The sequence below is a fragment of the Stegostoma tigrinum genome, chromosome 37 (assembly GCF_030684315.1).
Source record: "Stegostoma tigrinum isolate sSteTig4 chromosome 37, sSteTig4.hap1, whole genome shotgun sequence".
NCBI lineage: Eukaryota > Metazoa > Chordata > Chondrichthyes > Orectolobiformes > Stegostomatidae > Stegostoma > Stegostoma tigrinum.
The window spans coordinates 8,351,760-8,370,418 of record NC_081390.1 but is presented as its reverse complement, the minus strand read 5'-3'; the positions used below and the strand labels follow the sequence as shown (position 1 = coordinate 8,370,418).

Below are 18,659 nucleotides of genomic sequence, written 5' to 3'. Positions count from 1 at the left end.
CCTAGCCAGCACATCTTTGGACTGTGGTAGGAAACCGGAGCACCTGGAGGAAACCTACGCAGCCATGGGAAGAATGTGCAAACTCCACACAGTCGCCCGAGGGTGGAATCGAACCCGGGTCCCTGGAGCTGTGAGCCTGCAGTGCTAACCAGTGAGCCACCGTGCGCAAGATCTTCCCCAATTTAGTCAACACTGGGTCACCTAAATAGTTAACTAGAGTGAAGGATCAGACAGAAACACACTACTGAAAATTCAATTTCTATGTAATTCTACCTGCACAGTCCTTCAACAAAATTATGCAGATTTATGTCTGGAGCTGCATACTTGGCTTTCAGACTCTCATCCGGCAAGAGCAACACCCCCTCCCTCACTTCCAGTCTCATTAAATTGTATTTTCTCTTTCATAAGAGAACAGGGGAGCTGTGAAAAATCAACTGGTGAAACTAAATTAATCTGCTAAATGTTGGTAATATAGGCTAAAAGGCAGACTCTCATTGTTAAAGGCTTTAGTTCTATAATTTCTCAGAGCCTGATAAAATCTACAGCAATAGCATAGCATGGATTGTGCCTTACTGTAATGTGACAAAACTATTACTTCACCTACATGCATTGTCTGTAGGCCTTGCATGATCTTAATTCACAGGTACTGATATTTTATTAAATGTACGTAACCAAGCAGGGTAAACTGATGCCAGTGACATTACCCTATGAATAAGAACATGAAATAGGGCAGGAGTAAGCCATTCAACAAGATCATGGCTGTTCTGCCCCTGGCCTCAACTCTTCTTTCATGCTAGCTCCTCAACATTTCAAAAATCGATCTACTTCCTCTTTAAATACTTTCAGTGATCAAGATTCCAAAACTTTCTGGGTAGACATTTCCTAGCCTTAGCGATAGAAATTTGTTTTTAAAAGAGTGTCCCTTATTCTGTGACTACGACCCCTTGTTCAAGACTCCCTACTAGTCAAAGCATATTCTTAAAATCTAACATGTAAAGGCCCTTTAGATCTTGTACATTTCAATAAGATCACCTTTCATTCTTCTAAACACGGACGAATAAAGGCCAAACTTGTTTAGCCATTATTGATAAGTCAACTCCTTATCCCAGCAATAGGCCGAGTGAGTCTCTTCTGAACTGCCTCCAATTCCAGTATATCTTTTCTTAAATTTAGGGTCCAAACTATATGCAGTGCTCCAGGCCTCACCAATACCCTGCACAGTTGCAAAAAGTCTTTCCTTTTTTAAATTCCACCTGCACCTCCCCCTTAGCAGTAAATGCTAAATGTCCATTGCCTTCTTATTTATCTGCTGCATCTACACACTAAACTTTTGTGTTTCATATACAAGCAAACCCATATCTCATTGTGCTGCACTTTTTTTGGATCTTTCTCCATTTAAACAATAGTGTGCCTTTTGATTTTTCTTATCAAAGTACATGACCTCACACTTTTCCAAATTAAATTCCATTTGCCAAGTTTAAAGCCACTCACTCAATTTATCTACGTCACCTTTGCAGATTCCTCACATCTTCACCCCAATTTTTTTCATTTGTCAACAAATTTCGATCATTATGCTGACCCCTGCTAATTTATTGCTATAGATGGTAGATAACCGATGCCCTAGCACTGACCCTGGTGGCATTCTGTTTACATTTTTCCAACCTGAAAAAGATCTGTTAAACCTGACACACTATTTTCTGTGTGTTAACCAATCCTTAATCTATGCCAATACATTATCGCCAATACATTATCACCAATACTGTGAGTTCCTATCTTGTGCAAAAACATTTCATGTGGCATCTTATTGTAGCCTTCTGGAAATCTAAACATCCTACTTCTACTGGTTCCCCTTTATCAACTCTTTGTTTATGTTCTCAAAGATCTCAAGCAAATTTGTCAAACACAATTTCCTTTTCACAAAGCTGTGTTGATTCTGTTTGACTGTGTTAAACTTTCCTAAGTGTCTTACTAGATCTTCCTTACTAATGGACTTGCATTAACAACAGAGTTAAGCTGACCAGCTATTAATTTACCATTTTCTCTATTCCTTCCTTCTTGATCATGGTATCATATGAGCAGTTTTGCTATCTGTTGGAACACTCCCTGAATCCAGCAGGTTCGGTAATACGTACAACTGTTATAATTCAGTCAAAGTTCTGCTGCAGCCATTGCTGACTTGGAGGTCATGACCCCAAAATGTCAGCAACCCTACTTTGGGAAGATGTGAATTAGAGATAAAACAGATCTTAAGCAATTTAACAGGCAGGGAAATGGGCTAGAAATGCAAAATGGGAATATCTTTAAGAGGTTGGAAAGCAAAACAGATTAAATGACAAAGAATGCATGGCCGAAAGAGTTAGTAGTCATGTAAGTAAATAAATAAAAGATAGGCCTAAAGGACGTATAAATGGCAACAACACAATTATTATAGCCACCAACCGAAAAGGTGACGATCTGAAATTGTTTAACTCAACATTGCGTTGGGAAGGTTGTAAACTGCTTATTACAAAATTAAGGTGCAATGTCTGTAGCTTTGTTCAGTTTTATTAAGACCACTGTTGGAGACCAAGGACACAGTTGTCAAAGTGGGCCTCGTACTTTTCTGAACAAACTCAATAATTTACTGATGATACCCCTATCGTTAAAGAAAGGTGTTAAAAAGAAATTCAAAGTACTGTGCAAAGTGATATGGATGGTTAAGTGAGTCAGTAAAAATATATCAGCTGAATATATGGAAATATATACACACACACACAGACACAGAGACAATTGCCTAGTGGTATTGTCAATGAGCTGGTAATCCAGAGTACCCGGATAACATTCCAGGGACCCAGGTTCGAATCCTGCCATGGCAGATGGTGGAACTTGAATTCAACAAAATATCTGGAACTAAGAATTTAATGACAACCATGAATCCATTGTTGATTGTCTGGAAAAACCCATCTTGTTCACTGATGTCCTTTAGGGAAAGAAACAGCTATCCTTACCTAGTCTGGCCTACGTGACTCTAGACCCACAGCAATGTGGTTGACTTTGAACTGCACCCTGGGCAATTAGGGATGGACAATAAACACTGCCGAGCCAGTGATGTCCTCATCCATTTAATGAATAAAGGATATACATGAAAAAATAAGAGGTTGATTAGTTTGAAAGGAAGAATAAAAAGCAGATTATCCAAATGGACACATAACTGCAGAATGATGCAGTACAGAGGGGCTGCTCATATATAAATCACAAAAGGTTAGCATGCAAAGAAAGCAAGTAATTAGCAAGGCAAATGGAGCATGGTGGCCTTAAGTGCAAGGGGCATGCACAATAAAAGTAGGAATGGCTTACCACAACTGTGCAGGAGTTTGCTGAGATGATATCTATAGTACCGTGTACAGTTTTTGTCTCTTCATTTAATGTGGATTCCCACAGAAACTGATACTTTTGGAAAGATGCTCAGATTTCTACTGACTGACTGGAAGAATCACTTGACAAGAATGCAAGCTGTAAGTCTTTCATGACAATAAACTAAAACCAACCTGGTCTAAATGCTATTTAGTAGACAATTCATGCTCTATATGATAAAGAAAATGCCCATATTAATGTTTAAAATGTACAAATATCTCCAAGTTATATTTTATTCTGTCCTTTAAGTGAACACTTCATTCTTCAAGAACAAGTTTAAAACTACCCTCAGCTCCCAATGGCTTGTTTCCCTTTTCCTTTTCCAAATCTTCTATAATCCTGGAACAGACTTTCACATTGAGGGTTATCCTGGAGCCTTCTCTCTCACCAAAGCTAGGCAAATCCTCTAGCCTCACTTAAAACATCACAATCTAATTGAGACTTCCCATATTCAACATAGTGAATTAAAGATTCTAGCTGCTGTAATTTCTGTTCCTTTTCTCTCTCAGATTCTTGTACATTGACCTATTTGAGGGCTTCAGGTGTATGTGAAGAAAAGTCCTGTCATCTGACACTACAACAATATGGATGGGCTGCTCCTCTCTCCACGGCAACATGAATCATGAGTCTTGTATTAAAGCAGAAATGTTATTTCAATAAAAATAAGAAGAGTGGATGCTGGAAATCTGAAACAGAAATTGCTGGAGAAACTCAGCAGGTCTGGTAGAGATGGAGAAAGCAGAGTTGACATTTCAGGTCCAGAGTTCCACCACCGTCTTCCTTGACTGATGTTTCTGTCTCCAGTCTACTGCAGTGCTCCAGCGAGGCTCAGTGCAAGCTGAAAGAACAACATCTCATCTTCCACTAGGAGATCCTGCAGCCTTCAGGACACAATATTAAGCTCAACGATTTAGATGCGAACACCTTCTTCCATGTCCTTTAACACCTCTCTCCCATCCTGGGCCTTGTCATCACATGGAGTGCTTTCAGCACAGCTAACCCATTTTTATCTACTTAGAGTTCGCATTATCAGCTTTTCTCCTTCGCTGGGCTACCATTATCCATCCCTTTGTTTCCACAACTGTTTCTTTCTCCCTCTGGTCTCTGCCTCCATCTATCCTCTCACTCCTTTGTTCCTCATCTCTACCCCGTGCTTTCAGCATTTCTATATTTCTGAGCTACTACTTGTTCTGATGTAGGATCACTGGACCTGAAATGCTGATTCTGCTTTCTGTCTACAGATGCTGCCAGATCTGCTGAGATTTTTCAGAATTTGTTTTGGTTTAGAAAGGTTAATTAGCCGTTTGTTAGAGCTCCAATTCCATCCTGTCTTACATTTAATAAACAGTTTCAGTATAACCACATACACTCCTGATATTCCTAACACCTTCCTGTGACTTGGAGGCTAACAGTTCATCACCAACAACATAGTCACACTTCTGAACAGTAGTCAGGCCAGCTATGTCAAACCTTACTCACAGTGAGACAACTGCTCCCTAAGCCCAGTCTCCTGTAACCTTTAATAACACAATCTTGTTGGCAGGCAGAATTCAGAACACCCTTCAGTCCTCCATTATAGAGGGATAGTCACAAGATGTAATAATCTCACAAACTTCATATTTGTAACAAGAGATATAATTGCTGAGGATGACTAGACTGATTCCTAGGAAGCAGTAGTTATCTTATGAAGAAAGATTTAACAGATTAGGTTTGCAATCATTTGAATTCAGAAGAATGAGAGGCGATTTTATTGAAACATACAAGATTTTAAAGGGGCTTGATAAAGGTGATTGTTGAGGATGTTGCTCTCTGAGAGGTATCTGGAAAACCAAATGGTTTAAAAATAAGGAGTTTCCCTTTTAAGGCAGATTAGAATAAATTTGTTCGGTCAGAGGGACTTCAGTCTTTGGAATTCACTTTCATAGGCAACACTGGAGACTTAGTTATAAAAAATATTCAATGCTGACTTAGACAGGTTCGGGACTGATAAAGAAGTCAGGGTTATAGGCAGACAGGAAAGTGAAGACAAGGCCTCATTCAGATCAGTGATGATTTTATTGAATGGCATATCAAATGTTAGGGGCCAAATACCCCACAACTCCCACTTCTTAATGTCTTATTGGTATCTTGTTGATTGGCAAAGAAGGAAGTGGGTCTCAAATGGTCATGGACCATATTTCTCAATGGTAACAGGTGTAAACCAAAACGAGCGGAACAAGACTAGTGATTTACAAGCCACCTTCAATGACTTAAGAGTACAGGGTTTCCTGTGTCAAGGCATCAAATGGCATTTGGCTTTGCCCATTCACTTTGTTCTCTGTGTTAGAATTTGCTGGAAGCACGTACTCAGAAAAAGAGGGTTCTGAATGGAAAGTGAGGTCTCAGCCTGCTCCTGCCCCACCGAACTCATCTCCACCTATCTGGACTCCATTTTCTCCCCTTTGGTCCAGGAACTCCCCACCTACCTCCGTGACACCACCCACGCCCTCCACCTCCTCCAGGACTTCCAATTCCCTGGCCCCCAACACCTCATTTTCACCATGGACGTCCAGTCCCTATACACCTGCATTCCGCACGCAGATGGCCTCAAGGGCCTCCGCTTCTTCCTGTCCCGCAGGCCCGACCAGTCCCCCTCCACCGACACCCTCATCCGCCTAGCCGAACTCGTCCTCACCCTCAACAACTTCTTTCGATTCCTCCCACTTCCTACAGACTAAGGAAGTGGCCATGGGCACCCGCATGGGCCCCAGCTATGCCTGCCTCTTTGTAGGTTACGTGGAACAGTCCCTCTTCCGCACCTACACAGGCCCCAAACCCCACCTCTTCCTCCGCTACATTGATGACTGTATCGGCGCCGCCTCTTGCTCCCCAGAGGAGCTCAAACAGTTCATCCAATTCACCAACACCTTCCACCCCAACCTTCAGTTCACCTGGGCCATCTCCAGCACTTCCCTCACCTTCCTGGATCTCTCAGTCTCCATCTCAGGCAACCAGCTTGTAACTGATGTCCATTTCAAGCCCACCGACTCTCACAGCTACCTAGAATACACCTCCTCCCACCCACCCTCCTGCAAAAATTCCATTCCCTATTCCCAATTTCTCTGCCTCCGCCACATCTGCTCTCACGATGAGGCATTCCACTCCCGCACATCCCAGATGTCCAGGTTCTTCAAGGACTGCAACTTTCCCCCCACAGTGGTCGAGGACGCCCTTGATCGTGTCTCCCGCATTTCCCGCAACACATCCCTCACACCCCGCCCCCGCCACAACCGCCCAAAGGGGATCCCCCTCGTTCTCACACACCACCCACCAACCTCCGGATACAACGCATCATCCTCCATCACTTCCGCCATCTACAATCCGACCCCACCACCCAAGACATTTTTCCATCCCCACCCCTGTCTGCTTTCCGGAGAGACCACTCTCTCCGTGACTCCCTTGTTCGCTCCACACTGCCCTCCAACCCCACCACACCCGACACCTTCCCCTGCAACCGCAGGAAATGCTACACTTGCCCCCACACCACCTCCCTCACCCCTATCCCAGGCCCCAAGATGACTTTCCACATTAAGCAGAGGTGCACCTGCACATCTGCCAATGTGGTATACTGCATCCACTGTACCCAGTGCGGCTTCCTCTACATTGGGGAAACCAAGCGGAGGCTTGGGGACCGCTTTGCAGAACACCTCTGCTCGGTTTGCAATAAACAACTGCACCTCCCAGTCGCAAACCATTTCCACTCCCCGTCCCATTCTTTCGATGACATGTCCATCATGGGCCTCCTGCAGTGCCACAATGATGCCACCCAAAGGTTGCAGGAACAGCAACTCATATTCCGCTTGGGAACCCTGCAGCCCAATGGTATCAATGTGGACTTCACCAACTTCAAAATCTCCCCTTCCCCCACCGCATCCCAAAACCAGTCCAGTTCATCCCCTCCCCCCACTGCACCACACAACCAGCCCAGCTCTTCTCCTCCACCCACTGCATCCCAAAACCAGTCCAACCTGTCTCTGCCTCCCTAACTTGTTCTTCCTCTCACCCATCCCTTCCTCCCACCCCAAGCCGCACCTCCATCTCCTACCTACTAACCTCATCCCACCTCCTTGACCTGTCCATCTTCCCTGGACTGACCTATCCCCTCCCTACCTCCCCACCCATCTTCTTTTCTCTCCATCTTCGGTCCGCCTCCCCCTCTCTCCCCATTTATTCCAGACCCCTCAGCCCATCCCCCTCTCTGATGAAGGGTCTCGGCCCGAAACGTCAGCTTTTGTGCTCCTGAGATGCTGCTGGGCCTGCTGTGTTCATCCAGCCTCACATTTCATTATTCTGAATGGAAAGGCCAGGCAACTATCAGCTTAATGAACCACTTTAAAGGAACACAAAATTAACAGTAATTAGATTGTGAAGGAAATGTGAATTAATATTCCAAAATTTCCTCACTATTGTTCCACAGAATATTGGTTTAATCGATCCACTGACAGGGGATTCTGTATTATTGCTCTTGTAGTTATAACAAGATGAGGGTAGGTGGAGATAGTATGCTATGATAGTGATGTGACAATGCTGTGATAGTCTGCTTTAAGTTACTGAATACCTGAGGGGGTTTCCATAACATGGAGAAAGCAGAAGAATTCTCTTTCATTGGTGGAAATCAACTGGGGCAAAGTTCAAATCATTCAAAAAGGTATTGCAATTCCACCACCATGGTCCTCTGCACCTAACACAATGGTCTCTGCTCTTATGGTAATTTAAAGGCTTTAAACTGGGGTCACAATGGGAAAATATTTGTTAAGTGCTGCTCTATTCCTTGTTTGCTAATTCCTGAGTCTGATGATTTCCCCTTAAATACATTATTCAGTATGTCTGACATTTTCACTATTTTCTATTCTATTCACTAGGAGAGGTTTCTTTTAAATCCTCATTGAATTGCTTGCTCATTACTGATGTCCTCTAGTTATGCGCTTTTCCACACAGGGAAGCATATCACCCTTTCAAAGTACTGAATAATTTTAAAGTCCTCTGAGTCACCACTCAACCTTCTTTCTACAAGAGAGAAACATTTCAGATTGTCAATCCTTTCATCAGTTGGCCATCATATGTAGGACAATGAACTGCTTCAGATTTTCTAGGGCGGTCCTGTAACTTGGCTTTTCACTTTCCCTGGTTGTGTTTTGTCCTGGATTTCTTCCATCTCTGCAGGTTTTATGTCTGTGGGCTCAGGGCTGGTGTAACTGGTCTTTAGAGCTGATGGTCTCAGACTTTGGGTGAGTCACACAACAGCAGTAATCATCTCATGCCTGAGTTTAAGACCTATTTTCCCCTCCCTCTCCTTGGTCCCATGGCTTTGTCAGCGACTCCCTGTCTGCTTTCAAGGTCTTGTCAGCACCCACCAGCACATCCCACAGTGTTGTCAACCTCACACAATCCCTCTAAAGGTAGGAGTAAACTACTGCAGATGCTGTAATTTGTACTGGAAATCACAGCTGCTCAGGCAGCATCCATGAAGACAGAGAGAGAGACAGAGAGAGAGAGAGAGAGAGAGAGAGACAGCAAGCTAATGTTTTGAGTCTAGATGACTCTTCATCAAGGTTCTCGCGAAGTCCTACCGGCACAACCCCCCCACGGACTTTGCAACATCCCACACCAGATCTCACATCTGCACTCCCTATCCCCTACTCCCAAGATCTTGTCAGCAGCTGTAGTGTCCATTTTTACCTTTCTTGCCTCGAGATGGTCAAAATGAAGGAGAGATTTTTAAAGTCTGAGACGCCGCAAAAAGTAGACGGATCAGAGTTTTCCAAACTATAGGAGGAGTGCAAGAGAAAGACAGGCACCAGTTTAAAATCCAACATGTAAGAGAGAGGAAGAAAGACAGGAGAGGGGGTTCGAAAGGGTGTACCAACACTGAGCAGTAATAAACAAGGCCCCAACCGTTTGGGTGAGTGACCATCCTTCAAATTCCCTGCAGTTGACAGCTCTCCACGAGCACCCATATTCCTCAGGCAGCCAATAAGGTGGTCATAAATAGCTGTATTTGCGGTGATGTGTATATAAAAGAGGCCATGGGCCTATTACCTACCTGTTCTCAGGCCAGCGCCGCCTCCAACGCCAAAGCAGGGGCCACAGCCGCCTGCCTAGCGCCGCCATTGCTCGGCACCGATGCTAGGACCCGCGCTGACCAGCACCCGAGCCACCGCCTGATCCGTTCACCGTTTACATTTTAAAAAACCCGAGCAACCACACAACTCCGCAATAAATCAATCAACCTCATCCCACCCGTTGAGGAAAAATAAAATAAAACCGATAAAGAAATCGACTAAAACAATCAGGCGGATCCGAGACGTCTGGCTAGCCTGTGAGGCCCCCTTCCATGGACACCTTTGACTGATTTGCAGAACAGGATGAGGAGCGGCTTTCAGTACACACCGCTAGAGAGAGGGGAGAGGAAAATGCAAAATGCCTGTGGTAAATCTGGATTCTTTTTACGCGTGCGAGTTGGAGTTGTTGGAATTGTCTGAACTGGGCGTTAAAAGGCTGTTGTCGGGATTGTGATGTGATTGCACGGCAGTGTTTGGGGGTGGTTAGTGAAGGAGATGCTGAGGAGCGGCTCGGCGCGGGCGCTTGATTGACAGACGCCCTGCGGCTCGCGTTCCAAAGCCTGACTCTGGCCATTCATTAATTCACAGCCACTCATTCATTCATTCAGTAGTTGGATGGTGAAGAAGATTTGCAACAAAATGTTCGTTCTCATGGGCTGGGAAAAGTATCTCTTCCAGTTATCATTGGGAAATTGTAACTTTATCTTCTGTTTCATCTTTGAAATGTAACGTCAAAATGGATCTCGTAACTTTCCCAATTGAAAGTCAGAGACGTCTGTCCTGCAAGTGATGAAGGTGGCAGCTTCATCACTTTACCTCCGACAGAAAATGCAAATTCTCTAAAAGCTTCCTGAAGAATTATAATTTTGTTTTCTTTAAAATGTGGTGTATTTATATTCCACCTTGCAACAAGTGATGGAAGCTGCTTTTTTTTCTCTTTTGCAATTCCTAAATTTTAAAATAAGGCGCCGTAGATAATAAATCCCCAGAGGAAATAACTATCAAATTTGTGAATGACACAAACTAGGCTGGTTGGTCTTGTACAGTTCAAATGGAACTCTATTTGACTTGAAGTTTGAAAGATGATTTGCCGCTTGATTTTTGAAATTTCATATATGTGAACAGCCATTCTGATCAGTTGCATTGATTAGAAATATTGCAACTATGATGATCACTTATGTGAGAATACAGTGTATTGATTTGGATTTAATTTATTTATGTGTACACTTGATTTCAGCTATACAAGATCTGTTGTGGTTTTATTTAAGGCATGTGCATTCCACTTGCTTAAATCTTGCCTAAGCCAGTGCATGTCAAAGGTGAAACAAGTAAGATTGTTCAAGTAGGCAGGCAGGTAGATCCTGTAACAAAAATGACTGGCTGCGGCACAAAAGCAGTTTAAGAACTAACCACACTTGGTGTGTAAGTAATCAAATAGGCATTCTGCTGCTGCAGAGATAGTAGGAACTGCAGATGCTGGAGAATCTGAGATAACAAGGTGTAGAGCTGGATGAATGCAGCAGGCCAAGCAGCATCAGAGGAGCAGGAAAGCTGACATTTCGGGCCTAGACCCCCTTCACCTATCTTCTCCTCTATCCATCTTCTATCTGCCTCCCCCGTCTCCCTATTTATTTCAGAACCCCTTTCCCTCCCCCATTTCTGAAGAAGGTTCTAGGCCCGAAATGTCGGCCTTCCTACTCCTCTGATGCCGCTTGGCCCGCTGTGTTCATTCGGCTGCAGCACTAAGCTTCTGACAAGGTGCTGTAAGTGCCAGTAATGCTCTTTGGCGGTTTTGCTCAACCCCTGGTTTTCTACCTCTGTCATTCTTGAGCAGTTTAACTAATCTGGCTTCTTCTGCAACAATTCGGGTGGTATTTGTGGAGATGGAGCAAATTAAGCTCTGGGGTCAAGTAGAGGATAACTTTTGGAACTTTATCTAGATTGGCAGCTTCCTGATCACCCTCTGTTATCTTGGCAACTTGGTGAGATTTCCTCAAGGTCAGAAAAAAAGTTGTCAGCAAATAACTGGATTTCTTCCACTCGATTTACTTCTAAAGATTATATTTTGTCTTATCCTGAAATGTGTATTTAAAAAAAAACTTTGCACGTTTCCTACTAGACAATTATTTGAATTGTGAGATTTAGTGCTTTGAGAACATGATGTTCGTGTGATTTCTGTAATTTCTGACAAGTGTTTAAGGAGAAAGGGTTTGGTTTACTCCAATGGTTTTACAAATCTTAATTGTATTCCATTAGAGAAGACGGAATTTGGCAGATAATCAAATTCATTGTATGAGGACAAAAACAAAATATAGTGGATGTTGGAATTCTGAACTAAGAACAAACCAAGCCTAGAAAAAAATCAGCACCTGTGAACAGCAGAAAATTTCAGAGCAAAGACTCTCCATCAGAATTATCAGCCTGAAACATTAGTTCTTTGTCTCTATAGATGCTGCCTGACATAGTGAGATTTTGCAGCTTTTTAAAAAAATTGTTGTAAAATGTTCAGAGGCCTTTGGTGCTTCCCACAACCGTTGCCTCTGTGACCATGTTTTGATGCTTGTGAATTGTTCCAATTCTTTAGATGTGAACTGTGGTTCGGGAGGAGGGAGACATGAGAGAGGGCTGTCTGTTTTATTGGGATTGAGTTGTTATAATTCATTCAGAGCTTCACAGTGGTTAATAGTGCCTTGGAAGTGACCAATCTCAGCTTGGGGGACTCGATGTGAAGGAATAACCTCCAACATTAGAAAGCCCTGACCCATAGCCATTACTTGCTTTCACCTTTATTTTGTGGTCCTTGTTTTCTCTGTAAGGGATAACTCTTGTGAAAGGCTACATTTCTAAATAAAGGCTAATTCACCCTTTCACCAAATGCAGCTCCTGACTACCCTGGACTAGATTCTCCCAAGTCCACGTCAAGACACCAATGCTGAGAAGTACCCGATTTTCCCTCATTGGTCAACATACTCAGGACAATGACTGCCAGATAACTGAGATGATATAATTAAATCATTCTCGGAATTTTCCCACCACAATCCACTGTGCAGGGCAAAGGATCCTGTGTAGCATTTACAAAACTACTGCACCCTCCCTTGTCAGACTTCCGCAGAGACCGTTCCCTCTGGGACACCCTGGTCCACACTTCCCTCACCCCCAACACTTGCCCACAGCCCTACAGCACCTTCCCTTGTAACCGGTAAAGGTGCAACACCTGCCCATTTACCTCCTCCCTCCCCAGTACCCAAGGGCCCAAACATACCTTCCAGTTGAAGTGACACTCACGTGCACTTCCCAGAATCTAGTCTACTGCATTTGCTGCTGACAATGTGGTCTCCTCTACACCGGGAAAATGAAGCAAAGACTTGGTGACCACTTCGCAGAACATCTACTTTCTGCTCGCAAAAAAAACCCTGAACTACCTGTTGCCTGCCATTTCAATGCAGCACCCTGTTCACTGGCCAACATCCCTGTCTCTGACTTGCTACAGTGTTCCAGTGAAGCCCAGCACAAACTGGAGGAACAACACCTCATTTTCCGCTTGGGGACCCTGCAGCTCTCCAGACTCAATATTGAGTTCAATAATTTTAGGGCTCTCCCACGTCCTAGACCCCCACCCCACACCAGGCCTTGTTACCACATAGCCTGCCAATACACACCTTCTGTTGTTAGTCACTAACAGTCCCCATTAACAACTATTCAACCTCCCAGCCCAATCGTTAACAACTCCTTTGTCTGTCCAACTGTCTTTCTCTCTTTGGGCTCTGTCCTATCATTTACTCCCCATCCCACCCACCTCCGTATTTTCTGCATGTAATGCAACGTTTTCCCAGCCACCACAGTTCTGAGGAAGGGTCATCGGACCCGAAACATTAACTCTGTCTTTTTTCTTCAGATATGCTGCCAGACCTGCTGAGCTTTTCCAGGAACTTTGTTTTTGTACTGCACCTTCTTTCTTTTGTTACTGCCAACAAAAACCCCCTCAGAATCAATGGGATAAATGACACTGCTCATGCCAGACACCTCAAGGATACGGTGAGACAAAGACGTCAGGTTCTAAACAGGAGAGCTGCAGGCTTAATATTAAGCCTGTTCAACTTCCAAACAGATTGAAAATCCAATTGTATGTCAGAACAGTGATGTAAGTATTGCTTGTAAGATTTGTCACTGCTTGGGCATTTGACAACTTGTTGCATACACCCAGGAGCCCTTCTGCTTCACACAGGTGAGTGAGAACGTGGGTTCTGCCCTCTCTTCTCAAATGGCCTCAGCCAGGACATTAAGGGTTGGTGACTTAGACCAGCCCACCTTGAGGACCTTCGCAAATCAGCACACTTCCACAGACTGCAGTTTGAAAATTGTTCCTGTAAGTCAACGCACCAATTTAAAATCAAGGAGCTCAGAATACAACACAAATCTCTCATGGGTTTAAAGAAAATAGCCAATCCTCGATGGTGTCCCTTTTATGGATGGCTTGCTCTTTCTTTCTCAGATTTTACAAACCTGTGTCCAGTTTTGGCTGTTGTAGAAAGCTTTAAATGTAGTTTAATCCAGATGCATTTAAAATTTTCCCAGTTCGGTTGTTGCTTACAAAACCCACACGTTGTTAAAGGCTGAAACCATGCTAATCCTCATCTTGTGACTGGAGCATAATCCAATCAAAAATTTCTAAATGCTTGGTATCATTAGCCAAACCATTCTCCTGTTGTGTGGGATTGATGAGCCCAGTTTGCAAGGACAGTGACTCTGGATGGATCGGACAAGATGTGAACTTAACTCTCTGACAACTTCATTCATGTGCATTTATCATGTTTTTATTGTAGCAAAATGTCCCCGGCACTTTCCCAAAGTGTAATCTGAAAAAGATCGACACTTCATTCTTCTGTGCTTGAAGCAGAGGTTGAACAATGGAGTATTGTTATTCCAACAGTGAGCAAGACCTCAAAACCTGTGAGTAATCTTTGTGAATATACTGGTAAAGAACAGTAAGCTGAAAATAAATTGTTGCAAAACTCTCATATTTATTACATCTATCGGTCTTTCTTGTTAGGCTCTGTGAAAAGACAGAAGTGTTTTTCAGTCATGTTTCGAATAGAAAGGGCATTTGCTGATGTGGCAGTTAACCTTCATGTGGGAGGAGGGGGTGTGACAGTTATCAAGAGGTGATAACATGAGAAGTGTATTTTTGATGGTGTCGAGTTTTATTTTGGTGTTGCAGCTATCAGGCTGAAAACAGCTCTGCAACTGCCACATGTGTGTGTCTCAACCCTTTTATGGATCAGAAGTTCTGCTCAAGAGTGTTCTTTACTCTCATGGTTATTTCTTTGTTGTGTGGACTGGAACTGCCAACACACTTTGAGCATTTGACTCAGCTCAGATAGTTTTAGAGAAACTCCAATAGACTCCTTTGTCCTTGTTAAAATGTGGTTTACTGCAACACTAGGGTTACAGTTGCACGATAGTGAGTCTCAGCTGAGTTCAGCCTGCTCCCCTGTAGAAACAGCTTTTAACATGGTAATCTTGAATAGAACAAAAACAGATGCTGCCTGACCTGCTGAGCTTTTCCAGCAACATCTATTTTTGTTCCTGATTTACGGCATCTGCAGTTCTTCCAGTTTTTAATCTTGAATAGAACTTCAGCTAGACCTCATTAGGAATACGCTGAACAGCTCTGCTCTCCGTATTATAAAAGCAAGTGAATTGGATGCCATGGCAAAGGGTTTTAAAAGCATTTCGAGGTTAATACCAGAAATCAGAAGCTATGCTTGATTGGGAAAGATTGAACAGGCTTGGAGTTTCCTTCTTGGAACAAGAGAAGATCTTATTTGATTGAGGTCTTTAAGATTACAGTGTGTGTGTTCCCAACAAAATCAGAAAAGTGTTCTGGCACAATAGAAGACCATTTGGCCCATTGTACCTGCACTGGGAGATAGGATCCTGCCACTAAGTATGGTTGCCATGATCCATCTGCACACATGTAGTTGCCTCCTTGACTGAACCCATGACATTGTGTCATTAGTGTAAAAGCTCTAGATGGTATTTGAAAATATCCAAAGTGGTAATCTCTAATAATTGCCAGTTTATTAAAATCAAATGTACAATGATGTTGCAGTATCCACTGTGATTAATGTATCTTTTGTGTATTCACTGACAGTAAACTATATTGTGACTTCCAGTTCAGATTGATCTTCTGTTTACCATGCAATCGTCTATAAAGTTAAACCAATATTTTGATTTGGCTTAAGCATCACTTCTGAAGTGATAATTCAGTTAGACATCTATCTACATTATGTAAATAATAACGATCAGCTCCAGATGTTTACCTAGAACTGTGTGTTTTTGTTTTTTAAATTGTCCAGTCATGTCAACACTATTAGACCTCATCCCATTGTGATTTGTAAATTTCTTTTCTGATAATACATATAAGATTTGTATCGTCTTATAATAGAATGCATGTCTTCAAACTTCAGGACTGTGTGGGCATTGCTTTAATGCCAGCACTTGTTGTCCATCCCTAACCACCCTTGAACTGAGCAGCTTACACCCATTTCAGAGGGCAACAGAGTCAGCCACATTGCTGTGGGTAGCCCGTCCAAGATTAAGATTTTCTTCCATTAAGGGCATTAGTGAACCAGAGGTGGTTTTTAAACTGTAATTGATGACAGTTGGCACTGTCATCATGACTGAGATTAGCTTTAATATTCCAGATTTATTAAGTGAGCTTAACTTGCACTAGCGGATGTTGGGGATTTGAAAGCAGATCCCCAGAGCACTGAGCTTTCTGAAGAAGGGTCCCCACCCGAAATGTCAGCTTTCCTGCTCCTCTGATGCTACCCGGCTTGCTGTGTTCCTTCAGCTCCATACCTTGTTATCTCCAGAGCACTAGCCTGAACCTGACTAGTCCAGTAGACTAGTGACATTATCATTACTTCCGAACCTGTGAGCTCGAGCAGAAGAAGGATAGCAGCAGTAGATTAAAGGGAATGGTACACACGGTCGCTTCATTAACTAAGGTCCCGGCGCTCCCTTCCCAGCAGCATGTCTGATGTAGCTACACTGCATGGAGTGCAGTACTTCAGGAAGGTAGCTCACCACTAACGTCTCGAGGGCATTTAAAGATGTGCAATCTATGCCTCATCAAAGGGTACTTTTATTTGAAGATGCCATTGTCTTTCCTGAAATATGATCAGCATTTTGCAATAGTTTCTTTCATGGCCAGTTGTTCCCAATGAAAATGACCTGCCTCTCTTTCCTGCTCAGATTTAGGTTATCAGAACAAGATGACTCATAACATCCTGAAGGGTTTACATCGTGTTGAACTTGGTGGATACAACAACTGGCCACTCTTTTCACAAATTGGAATTCGCCTTTACAGCTATGAAGAAATTCCAACCTTTTTAAAGGGCAATCCTTACATCACTGATGGATATAGGGCCTACTTACCATCAAGTTTATGCATCAGAAGGTATGTTTGGATAGTCACAAATGACATTTTGAGGACAAAAGTACTGGTTTAATCTGATTGTGCAAAAGAATTAAGGAATGAGGTTACAGGCAGTTTATTTTGTGTGGTCTTACTCATGTAAACACTGGTTTCTTTAATAATGGGAGGATAAAGGCGTTAGATATCCTCACCCAGCCCTGAAAGTAAAGGCCAGAGGACTGCTCTCTTGGACAGGGAACTGGTGATAAGTTTAACCTGAGGGTCGCCATGTCTCAGGTGAGGAAGGAGGTTGAGAATGAGAGTCCGTCATGGTAACCTCAGCCAGTGCAGGAATTGAACCCACGCTGTTGGTCTCACTCTCGCAGGCCAGCTGTCCAGCTAACTGAGCTAAACTGAATCCTTCCTGTACCTGCCATATTCCTGCAGCTGCGATATTCTGGACATCCCTCCTGTTCTTCCCACTTGGTTGTTTGGGGGATTTACAAGTCGAAACTCAATCTGTTTGGTCGTGTTCTGAACAGACCTTTGTGGAAGTGCAAGTCGACCACAGAACATCTGCTTCTAAAACAAGGATGCTACACTCTGCACAACAAGACCTTTGACCCATCAATAACAGGCCAGTAATCCATCAGTGAGTGTCCTGCCCATTCTCTACTCCCCCTCTGCAAATTGCTGCTTCTTAAATAAAACTCCTAGTCTATTTGGCCATCTCATTTTGAATGAGATACTGGAAATAGAAGCATACAGCATGGAAACAGACATTTCAGTCCAACTTGCCCATGCTAACCAGGTTTCTCAAGCTAACTAATCCCATTTGCCTGTGTTTGGCCCATGTCCCTCTAAACCTTTCCAATCATGTACCTGTCTACACGTCTTTTAAATATTGTAACTGCACCTGCATCCACCACTTCCTCTGGCACTTCATTCCACCTTAAAATCTGCCCTCTAATTTTGAAATCCCATAGCTTAGGGAAAACACCATTTCTGTGCCCCTCATGATTTTATAAACCTCTATAAAGTCCCCCCTCAACCTCCTATGTTCCAGTGGAAATAAAGGTCCCAGCCTGTCTTGCCTCTCCTTATAACTCAAACCCTCCAGTCCTAGTAACACTGCTGTAAATTTTTTCTGCACCCTCTCCTTGTCCATGGACTCTTGACTTTCCTTTGAAATAGCCTGGAGAACTACTCAGTCTGTTCAAGAAGGGAACTTGCCAACGTTTTGCAAAGCAATGGGGATGGATTATAATTGCTGGCCTTGCTGTCTATGCCCATAAATATTGTCTAACTGAGTAACGTTACTACTTATTCTTACCTTAGCAGTGTCATGGTATGTTTCACCTGTCTGATTCTACAGACTAAATCTAACCGCTTGCTTGACTGTGCAGCAAACCACCTGTACTCTGTATCAGTTTACCATTCCAGATGTGTAGAAGCAGATTCACACTCCCCACTGATGGGACTTGACCTCTGATACAAATTCTGCCCCCACCCTCTGATCCCAAACTAACCCTATTTTTCCCTTTACTTTCTGGTCCAGCACTTTAAAATTTTGGAGCTTTCTCCCCCCTCGGCAAATCTGTGTCCTGCAACATAATTTATAATGTCACATATCAGGCACACTTAGAAACATAGAATTCCCGCAATGTGGAAAGAGGCCATTGCCCAATTGCATCTGCACCAACCCTCTGAAGACTGCACTATTCAGACCCAGCTCCCCCACC

The 18,659-nt window shown here is 43.3% G+C and overlaps 2 protein-coding genes across 4 annotated transcripts in view; one reads left to right on the top strand and one right to left on the bottom strand.

Annotated features, from left to right (window-relative positions):
- Positions 1–9,568, bottom strand: part of LOC125467509 (NFU1 iron-sulfur cluster scaffold homolog, mitochondrial-like) — a 34,849-nt gene extending 25,281 nt beyond the window's left edge. Inside the window, exon 1 of the mRNA XM_048563460.2 lies at positions 9,476–9,568. Coding sequence (XP_048419417.2) covers positions 9,476–9,543 — 68 coding nt within the window. The 5' untranslated portion in view covers positions 9,544–9,568. The remainder of the gene's footprint in view (positions 1–9,475) is intronic.
- Positions 9,569–9,731: 163 nt separating this feature from the next.
- The window catches only part of LOC125467506 (progestin and adipoQ receptor family member 3-like), a 51,502-nt gene continuing 42,574 nt past the window's right edge, over positions 9,732–18,659 (top strand). For all 3 annotated transcript variants that reach the window (XM_048563456.2, XM_048563457.2, XM_048563455.2), the window contains exons 1-3: positions 9,732–9,861; positions 14,318–14,444; positions 16,755–16,959. In XM_048563456.2, the coding sequence (XP_048419413.1) occupies positions 14,402–14,444; positions 16,755–16,959 (248 nt within the window). In that variant the 5' untranslated portion in view covers positions 9,732–9,861; positions 14,318–14,401. The remainder of the gene's footprint in view (positions 9,862–14,317; positions 14,445–16,754; positions 16,960–18,659) is intronic.